The sequence below is a fragment of the Alosa alosa genome, chromosome 24 (assembly GCF_017589495.1).
Source record: "Alosa alosa isolate M-15738 ecotype Scorff River chromosome 24, AALO_Geno_1.1, whole genome shotgun sequence".
Classification (NCBI taxonomy): Eukaryota; Metazoa; Chordata; class Actinopteri; order Clupeiformes; family Clupeidae; genus Alosa; species Alosa alosa.
Genome location: NC_063212.1, coordinates 11755697 through 11766443, shown reverse-complemented (window position 1 = coordinate 11766443; position 10747 = coordinate 11755697). Strand labels below are relative to the sequence as shown.

Here is a 10747-nt window from a genome sequence, read left to right as displayed (position 1 = left end):
TGAATAAATCATTTAAATGTTTTACTTGCATGTGCATCATCAAATATATGACGTACATGGCAGTTTTTTTTTTGTTTTGTTTTGTTTTTTAACTTTGACCAATGTCTAAAATAATGTACAAGTTAAACCCCATAGGCTAATAGATGTAGCGCTGACCCCTGCTGTCTTGTAGGCCACACATAGATTAGTCAAATTTGAGCAAAGATGAGTAGGCCTAACTTAAAGAGAATTCATAACAGCAATAGAACAGTCTAAATCAAATGAATATGGAAGCATATCAAGTAGTATATGCAGTGTTTTGTTACCCAAGACTCATATAGGCTCATATTACAGCTTATATTACATTATGTGGAAATGGGCACACATGTGCTACTGCCCATTAGTCCTGTCCTGTGTCTTTATAAACCCCAATGTTTAAAGGCATAGGCCTACTTGCTATTTTAACATTTTGGGATATGAAATAAACCAACTCAAACGTGCAGTTGGGAAAACGGTTTATTAAAGAAAATGCCAATGTAGGCAAATTGTGATTAGGCCTACCTTTTTGTGGCTATGGTGGGTCACTTTAGACATACAGTAATTTGGGTTTCCAAATTATTGTCGCACTGTGTATTTGACTATTTAATATGTAGCATATTGATTTTAATGACTTTTAATTTTGCATTAAATGTGCGGCCAATGTGAACCTTTATTTTGAAAAGGGCACACAGTCGTTTTCCTGTTAGTGAAGTGACGTAAGAAAGAATGCAAATCTCACCCACCTCCACCGCTCCCTGAGTGAGCGGTGTAGGCTACCGACGCTTCATGAAAGTCCACTAAATTAAGAATGTTATGTAATAGCTTACCAACGTGAACTTTGCTTTTCAAGATGCATCCCTTAATGGTCTCTATTCCTTCTTTTCGATTGGAGGACAATTCCGTGGAAAGAGGATATACGGTAAGAACATACGACCTTTGAATGAATTGCTCGGTTAAATACTAACGATACAGAATCATAAAAGGCTATAATCCCACAAATTTAGAAAATGTCTATTTGCAGAGAACAAAATTATACGCGTTAGGATATAACAAACGGCTTCATCTCTGAATATCCTGATATGTTTGTGGCATTGACGAGCTGGTATGGGGATCCTCCGTATATAGGATAGGCTATTTTGGGGTCAATATTGCAGCGACGAGCTGTTGGTTTTTAATATCACAACAGGTGATCTCTCGTGCAAAAATATGCCCGAAATCAGCTGATCAGCGTTCATGATTCCGTGTAATGTTGACTACCTTCACAGCCCATCGTTTAGTGGTGTCCATGATAAATGGTGGGTGGGCAAATGATATCGTTACCACGGCATATAAAAAATGGCATAATGCCATTCCGTTATTGCTTTAATAAATAACAAACCACTAGGTTATGTCGTGAAAATCGTTTATTGTAGCGAATGCTAGGCGGCGGTGGAACCAGGCACGCACAGTGATGGAATGTTTGCCTTTGTAGTGAATGGTAGGCTATTCTCTGAATCTTTGTCTTTATCACTGATTCAGTTCCCTCTTGGATACAATTGTATCATTGTGTTTTCTGCCTTAAACACTACTGTCAGAGTGTCAACTGCCCTTGTCTCTGTAATTTTAGGTAGCCTAGTGGCTGTTGTTGCACCCCAGCCCTGGTTCAAGTTATTAGTTCTGGATCAATCAGTTATGTTCAGTTAATGTGGGATTAATGCAGGTGCTGAGAAGGGAAACCGATCAAAGCATTAGTATGGCCTAGGCTACTGAACAACTGGTTTCATACACTGACCACTAACCAATAGGTATGTTGAACCTTCAAAGTTCATTACCTTGAAGTGTAGGCCTACTTTGCTCTTGCAAAATATTTGGGTCACATTGTAGGCTACTTGGATAGTCCGCCCACAGACTATCTACATGTTCAGATCATCAACAAACAATCTGTTAACACTCTGCCAACCATAATTTATGGTTAAGGTTAATAATGGATTTAATAATGTTAATGTTTAGTAATTGGTCAACATCAATTTTAGGTACTGAATTTGAATCTTTACAGATGATCTTTTATACCTCTGTGGGTGTACTATCCAAGTGTTTCCCAGTGTAAGCATATTTTCCATGACCTGCATTGTCCAGATTGTCCAATGTATTTGCTTAATAGCCATAAATATCGAAGGGTTTTCTTGATTTGGTCCTGAAGAAACTGTAGAAATGCCTGTATGTTGTTGAATTTATTGTGATCATAAGGACATAGTCTCTATAAAAGTTATCTGAATACAACTGGCATTAATATAAGCATATTTAGTAAATGTAGAGGGAAGAATTTGCTCACCAAAATGAGTGATTAAACAAAAATATAGAATAGTCTGTGTTCATAGCAAGATGAGGGAAAAGACTCACAATGTGCAGGTTCACAGTGTAGCCATCTGACCAGCTCTGAACTTCTCTGTTTTAAAGGATAAGATGATTAAAGTTCAAGCATGTCAGCTAAAGTTATAGTTGGTTTTGGACTGTGAGGCTGACTCAAGTAGAGACCTAAATATAATTTTTTGTTTTCGACCTTTCCTTTCAGAAATCATTCTAAGTCTGTGAATGTACAATGACAGGCTTCTTGATGACCAGAAAAGGAAGTTGTAACTTCTCTTGTCCTTCTTGATGCTTATTCACATGTGTTCCGAAAAACAGAATGTTGGAAGGCTTTGGCTTTGGTTGAAAGTGCTGTACATTGTAAAGACGCATTTCTTCTGTAAATTTCAGCATTTATTTATTTGTTTGTTGATTTAAAGGTACAGTCCATGATTCTGACAAAAGGTTGTTACTCAAAAGCCAGCCAAATCGCACCAATTGAACCTGAAGCAACATGTTGCTAGAACAGTGTATGTGTAACCTGCGTTGGGTTGACAGCACTGCTCAGCCCTGCACTCACCCTCACCCAGACTCAAATCTGCAACTTACAGGACCTCGGATAGGGAGTTGAGCACGCTACCAAGTGAGCTAAACCCCCAGGGTGCTAGCTATCATCACTTACTAGCATGTCTCTTAAGGCGTCAGGAAGGAGGTTTACCTAACGTACATGTGCACAGCTACGTACCAGCTGGCTACCGTTACATATGGCATGGTCAGGAACACTTGTTTTCTTATTTACAGTGCCAAGGGGGCTGTTCAAATACCACTGTTTGAAGACACACACAGAACGGACAATAATGTAATGGAACATACAAACTTGAGAAGTAATTGTGATGACCCACGGGGACCTGGGTTCGAGTTGGACCCGAGTCATTTCCCGAACCCACCCGTCTTTCTCCCACTTGCTTCATATCAGTGTCTTCACTGTCCTATATAATAAAGGACCAAAACTATACTAACAAAGTATTGGATTAGAATTGGAGACTGCACATGCTGTATGTGATGGGATCTGGGGAAACCCATCACATGGTCAAAAATCCTTGATTGCTGCTCTCAACCCTGTCTCCTACATTTCACCAATTTAAGATTCTATCCTAGCAACATCCTGGATACCATCCTTGCAAAAATAATGTTGCTAGGATGGTATCAAAATCTTAAGTTGGTGAAATTTCATCATGTGATGGGCTATCCCAGATTCCATCACATATATAATTGTAAAATGCTAAATTGCAAAATGTCTTGGTTAAACAGATCCAGTAACTTGCATTTGTTAAACATTTTTTAATGTAAATGATAATGCTCTTATCACCCTGAAATTATTTTTTGCCTTCTCTTTTCAAGGTCTTCAAGATCGAGGTGTTGATGTGTGGCCGCCAGCACACTATTGAGAAACGCTACAGCGAATTCCACACCCTGCATAAAGCGGTAACTACAGAGATTCAGTTCCTTTTTTGCTAACACTTCAGGATGAGCAAAAGGAGTGCAATGGTAAAGCAACCCATATCAGGAAGATGAGTGGGCTGTGTGTTACATATAATAATAATAATAATAATAATATATAATAATATAATGTAAATATAAATCAGGTTTATTAGCCAAGTATACTTGCATATACAAGGAACTTGTGCTCTGCATTTTACCCATCCGGCGATAGTATACAACACACCCACATACACAGTGTACACCCATTCAAACACGCAGCATTTGACACTGTTGATCACAATATTTTACTACACAGACTAGAACACTGGGTTGGATTTACAGGCATAGTTATCAGCTGGCTAAAATCATATCTACAAGAAAGGAGCTTTTTGTTGCCATCGAAACTGTACCTCAACACCAACGCCCTTGACCTGTGGTGTTCCCCAGGGTCGATCTTGGGGCCACTATTATTCAACCTCTATATGTTCCCACTTGGACAAATCATTCAAAATAATTTGATTTCATATCATAGCTATGCAGATGACACACAAATTTATTTAGCTCTATCACCAAACAACTATGGTCCTCTTTGAATCTATGTGTCAGTGTATAGAACAAATCAACACCTGGATGTCTCAAAAATTTTCTTCAGCTGAACAAAGAAAAACTGAAGTAATTATATTTGGTAAAAATGAGGAAAGACTTAGGGTTGCCACTCTCCCTTGACACAAAAGGGTTGAAGGCAAAGGATACTGTTAAAACCTTGGTGTATTAATTGACAGTGATCTAAATTTCAACAGCCACATGAAAGCCATAACTAAATCAGCTTTTACCACCTCAAAAATATTGTCAAACTCAGAGGGCTGATGTCAAAACATGACTTAGAAAAACTCATTCGCATTTATCTCCAGCAGGGTTGATTACTGCAATGGACTGTTCACAGGCCTTCCTAAAAAGACTATTAAACAGCTTCAGGTGATGCAAAATGCAGCAGCTAGGACTCTAACAAAACTAAAAGAACTGACCACATTACTCCAATTCTTAAGTCCTTGCACTGGCTTCCAGTAAGTCACAGAATTGACTTTAAAGCACTATTGCTTGTTTATAAATCAGTAAATGGAGCAGGACCTAAATACTTGTCAGACATGCTTCAGCAGTGCACACCTTCTCGCCCTCTCAGGTCCCAGGTGAAAACCTGCTAGTAAAACCTACAGTTAGAACTAAACATGGTGAAGTTTTTTTAACTGCTATGCTCAGCTGTGGAACCAACTTTCGGATGACATTAAAAAGGCCCCAACTGTAGCCAGTTTTAAATCTAGACTTAAGACCAAACTGTTCTCAGACGCTTTCTGCTAACTGTGCCGAAGTTACAAATTCTGAATCTGCCTCGATAATTATTCTACTTTGTCTTTTAATACTTTTTTTTACTACTTTTGCCTTTGTTTTTTGCTTACTAATTATTCTTTATTTTTTTAAATGATTTTACCTTGTGTTTTATGTTTTCTTTTTATTATGATCTTTACCTTTTAACTATTCTTTGACTATATTGCCCTTCTATGCTTTTATTTGTTATCGTTTGGTTTTGTTTATGTAAAGCACATTGAATGACCTCTGTGTATGAAATGTGCTATATAAATAAACTTGACTTGACTTGACACACACCCTCAGAGCAGTGAGCACACTAGGAGCACACATACACACCCGGAGCAGTGGGCAGCCCTTGATCCGGTGCCCAGGGAGCAATTGGGGGTTAGGTGCTTTGCTCAAGGGCACCTCATCCATGGATATGGATGAGAGAGAGTGCTGTTCAGTCACTCCCCCCACCCACATTTTTCCTACCAGTCAGGGATCGAACCAGCCACCCTTCGGTCACAAGTCCGATTCCCTAACCATAATATATTATGATACTGTAGTTATTAGTTACATTTTCCTCAGTGTGCGTTTGGGAATGGGATACTTTGGAATGAAGTGAAGTAAAATGAGAGGAGGTGAGAGATTAGATATAAAGAGTAAAGATCTTAGAGCGGAGCCTTCTAAAATCTTTGATAAAGAGTGTCTTAAAACATTCGCTGAATGCTCTCCTTTCAGCTGAAGAAAATAACCAAAGTTCCGGAGATTCCCTCCAAACATGTGAGAAACTGGATCCCCAAAGTCCTGGAGCAGAGGAGACATGGGCTGGAGCTCTACCTCCAGGTAGACTCTCCTCACTGACGCAGTCCCACAATCCCCCACTCTTCATTACTTCCTGGATATTTATGTTACCACAGTCAGAGGTGGGAAAAGTCCAGCTTCAGAAAATAAAAGTCCAACCATGTATAGGCTCTATGCACGACTTCATTTTAGATTCGCTTGTACTGGCATATCAACTTCCAAAAACAATGGCAAATATGGCTTTTTTTCTATAGTCATTGTCTTCAGGACCTCGTCTCATGGTAATGTAGACCGACTTTGTGAAAATGTTGTGTGCTATTCCCTCCAGCAAACAGGAAAAGGGTTTAAAATGTTCTTAACCACAAGCAACTGATGTTACTGAACTGTTTAGATAACTTTAGCCATGTTGTTCAATTAGAATTAGCCTACTATATTAAAACTGACAGGCTAGTAATATGTCATTTTCTGTCATAGCTTACTGTACAGTGTAAACAAGAAATTGATTGCCCAGTAGGAAGCAAATCCAAAATTGAGTCCTGCATAGAGTCCATTGGATCTACCTGTGCACTTCTCACCAATTAGCTGCTCTACCTGGCTGAAGAGTTGTGCTAATTAGAATCAGCTGGTTTAAGTGAATGGATGGCACAGATATGTGGTAGGATTTTTACTTTCTGAAGCTGGACTTCTCCATCTCTGACCACAGCATTTTATTTCTTATTTCTTGACCCACAAATAAATCTGTTTCAAACGTGAATCTCAATTTCAAGGACATCAGCCTTTTACTGTGTGTAGTGCAATTTAGTGTGACCAGAGCTCATTGCTCTTTTATTACCTTGTTTTGTTTTGGCCAGAAAGATTTAGTTGGAAGTGATGTGTCTGTTGTTTACATATAGAAGCAATGACAAAAATGAAGCAGTGAGACTCTCCACCCTAGATATGTTTTCCTTCCTACTGAAACCTGCTGTTTTTGTCATTCTCTCGTAGACTATAATCACGGAAAATGAGGTTCTCCCCAAGATATTCCTGGATTTCCTCAACATCCGCCATTTTCCATCACTGCCAAAAACTGAGAGTTGTGGGTAAGGTTGTTAAATTGGTGTTCTTGAAACAAAAAGGAGGTCAGACTAAGAACTCAATGTGCTGGCCTTTAGGCCTGTTTTGAACTAAATTTTTCTCTATCTGTTGACCTGTAAACATTTGTATTTGTTATACGTGGTTTCTGCATGTTTTAACAGGTTCAATTTAAAATGTTTTAAGGTCTTTAAAAATCATTTTTCAGACTTATGAATGAATTTAATACAAGATTCACATCCTTACCTGCAAAAAATATGAAGTAAAATTAAGGAAAGAGGAAGAGTCTGATAATTACTAACAAAGTAGTAAATAAAGGCTGCAAAGTTTGGAACTGATAACTGATACAAACTGACCCAGTTTGTAGTTTTTTTCAACATCATGATCTATATGTATTATTGAGACAAAGAACTACAACACCGAAAACTAGTCTATACTGTAAACTTTTAAGGCCTAAATTTCACATGATTAAATTCTAGACTTTAAGACTTTGCGGAAATTATAAGGCTGTTTAATGTCTTTCCCTGTAGGTCTTTTGACACAGATTTAGAGGAGTCAAGGTAAGCAACGCTTTACCCCCCACCCCCACCCCCACCACCACCACCACCCTTCTACTACTAACCTATAAATGCAGTGTTGTTCACATGATCTAGTAACGCAACAGTGTTTTTCCAGACATAAGACCAGTGTGGTGGCACTAAGTTAGTCTGTTGAAAGTCAGCTGTGTCATACTGCTTGCGACTGAACAGAAACCTGCTGACGGCTTTTCCTCTCTCTCCCCCAGCAAGCTGACTCATCAGCCCGCCCTTCTCTTCCTGAGGGACCCTTATGTGCTCCCAGATAACCACGGTAACGCGCCCAACACCCATTTATGTGCATGGAGGAGGCGAAGGGCATTTATTAAGTGTTTTATATTCATCTCTGCCAATGGAGGAAAGAAACGGCATAGATATTCAATGTTTTATGTAGCTATTTCACATTCCCTGAGGTGTTCTGTGTGCAAAACTGTATTTAAGTAAGAGTAACTGTATGTAAGAGTGGCAAGTAATTCAAGGAGGTGCATAAAAAGGGGAGGAGCTCTTTTGAGAAAGGCATGCAAGCTCTAAAACATCTCTCTGATTGGCTGCTACGTTGTTTGTGACACTCCACATGCCACACCCTATGAAGGGGAAAGAATAGATCAGACTCATCACTGATAACCACATGTGCTGTTATTTCTGGCCAGCAGTGACATACAGTAGCTGTTGTGAAGTTTTCTGTTTATTAAGAGATTCTGATTGCATGGTTTCTAAAAAATGTATAGAGATGTTAAAATATTTTTCGCTCCGGGAACTTATCTTATCTTTATGAAGCCGCCTGATGTTGAAAGTGTGGGACATGCACAGTGTGATAAGATGGGCTGTGCAATTCTGTTTATCAGAGAGACAGTTGGCACTAACTGCTCATCATTTTTCCCAGAACTGCCCACAGTTACTCAGTGATTGCTGGAAGGCTTCTGAGCATTTTCATTTCAAAACACACACACACACAAAAAAAAGTATCCAAACAAATGAGTCAACTTTTGTAGAACAAACACATGGGCGTGAACTTTACCCCTGGGATTACATTTTATCAATGTTGGTCATTTCAAATGACTCGTAGCTCTAAATGCTTCCAGCGCTAACCTAGTAAAGCTTTAACAGTACCGGTAACTGGTGTGTTTTGGATTTTATGGGGGCCTTTTTATGCCTTTAGACAGGACAGTAGAGAGGGCGACAGGAAGCGAGTGGGAAAGAGAGGGGGGTGGGAACAGGAAATGACCCGGGTCGGACTCAAACCTGAATATTGTATAGACATCTTTGAGATCTGGTATCTTGTGATTTTTCTTATGGGAAAATAACATGGGGATTTTTAATTATCGCACCTGTTAAACACCCGTGGGGACGAAGAAGTCTGAAATGCAGACATTTTGCTCAACACACTTTTGTCCTCTGCCTTCGAGTGGGTATTGTGATCTTCGGTAGGTTAGGACGGCAAACTTAGATTTTTGCTACCCCAGAGCTAACTTGCAATGCAACTTGCCATAGGTAGTTAGCTTCAATTAACACCCAGATCTCTATATATGGGCAAAGATGGCAGGTTTGGTTCTTTTTTGTAGGCGAACTTCAGAGGTCTATAATGGGCGCTCTAACCAGTTGTGCCACAGTGCCCCCCATGTTTTACATTTTATCTGCAATTGTCTTTGAACTGTTCGTCAAAATGAAATGCTTCCGTAAAAACTTTACATTAATCCCTTTCCATGTCTTGTCCTTTCACAGACACATTTCCTAATGTGGTCACTGAAGGAGTGATCCATGGAATGTTCTACCCTGACCTCCAGCCGAGGTAGAATGGAGACGGAAGGACTCCAGAGGCCCTCTGTGAGGAGAAAGTACACACTAATGCTGACCTCTACTTAAGATCTCACTAACATGTTAGAGAGACGTATGGATACAGATTGGAACGGCTGTCCTCTCCTAAACTGGCCTTCACAAATCGACTGACCTTAAGTTAGTACTATGTATGTATGTATGTATGTATGTATGTAATTATATATATTTCACAGCCTACACAGTACCTTGAAACCAATTGTGACATGGGCAGAAACAGTGTAAGTGCTGAAATTTGAATGCTTAAAAAGTGTTTCATGTAGGCTGTGAAGTGTATCAATAAGTGTTTCTTTTCATGTTTACTAAATTCTCACTTTAGTTATGATCTATTTATATGAAGTACTGCATGCCCCTCAGAAATGGGGTACGATATGCCTTGGATGACAAAGGGATACCTGACCATACAAGAAGTCTAAATGTACTGTACGTGTGTACTGAAGGAATGAGGGAATTCTTCACCCATTAATGGAACCTAAATACACTAATAGGTGTGAAAGCTGTGTGATTGGGTAATCTCACTGCTTGGTGAAGACAGTGTGATGCCGATTCAGTTACTGAAGGACAGGAGTTGACACTGCATTCATTGGTTCATATAGTTCATTTTCCTACAGTTGACTTCTGTGCACATCGTGATCACAAACTCCCTTAATTTCAAGGGTGTTAAAGGAACTAAACTTTGTCATGGTAAACTCTGATGCATTGTTTAAATGAAATGACAGATGAACAGTGACAAAGACTTTTTTATATTCTCTATGTACAGCTGCATTCAGCACTGACACCTACATTTAGATGGAATGGTAGATTTGCACTCCACTCTGAGCCAGTTCACTACAAATTCTATTTTCGGTTTGTTTTGTTTTGTTTTGTTTGTTTGTTGTTTTAACAAAAAGGCCCTAAATCATGACTTTGTACTTGTGTGTGTGTGTGTGTGTGTGTGTGTCTAGCCATCTAGAAGTCTTGGTGATTGGTGCTGCTCACCCAGTTGAGTCTGACTGAAGCACTTTAACCTTGTCACAGTGAACGATCACATGTGCTGTATAGTGAATACCATGATAATTTCACAGCAATAAAATCTATTCACATACTTATTGATGGTGCTTCCCCCTCATTGTGTACCTGGATGATTTGCAAGCCTTTAACCAATTCACAACCAATTTTTTTCAAATTCGTTTTAGTGGCAAATGTGTGGTGTGAGTAGTCAGAATACCTGGGGGTAAAGTAAAGCCTGCAAAAATACCTAAACACTAGAGATGATGAAAATATGAAGAGGCTTATTTTCTGATCCACACAGG

General features: G+C 39.2%; 1 protein-coding gene across 1 annotated transcript; it reads left to right on the top strand.

The window, feature by feature from the left end:
- Positions 1-736: 736 nt before the first annotated feature.
- snx24 (sorting nexin 24) lies at positions 737-10543 on the top strand. The gene is made up of 7 exons (XM_048237065.1): positions 737-937; positions 3745-3828; positions 5914-6018; positions 6961-7055; positions 7578-7607; positions 7832-7896; positions 9345-10543. Exons 1-7 carry the CDS (start codon positions 869-871, stop codon positions 9413-9415), a joined length of 519 nt encoding a protein of 172 aa, XP_048093022.1. The 5' UTR covers positions 737-868; the 3' UTR covers positions 9416-10543.
- The last annotated feature ends 204 nt before the right edge of the window (positions 10544-10747 follow it).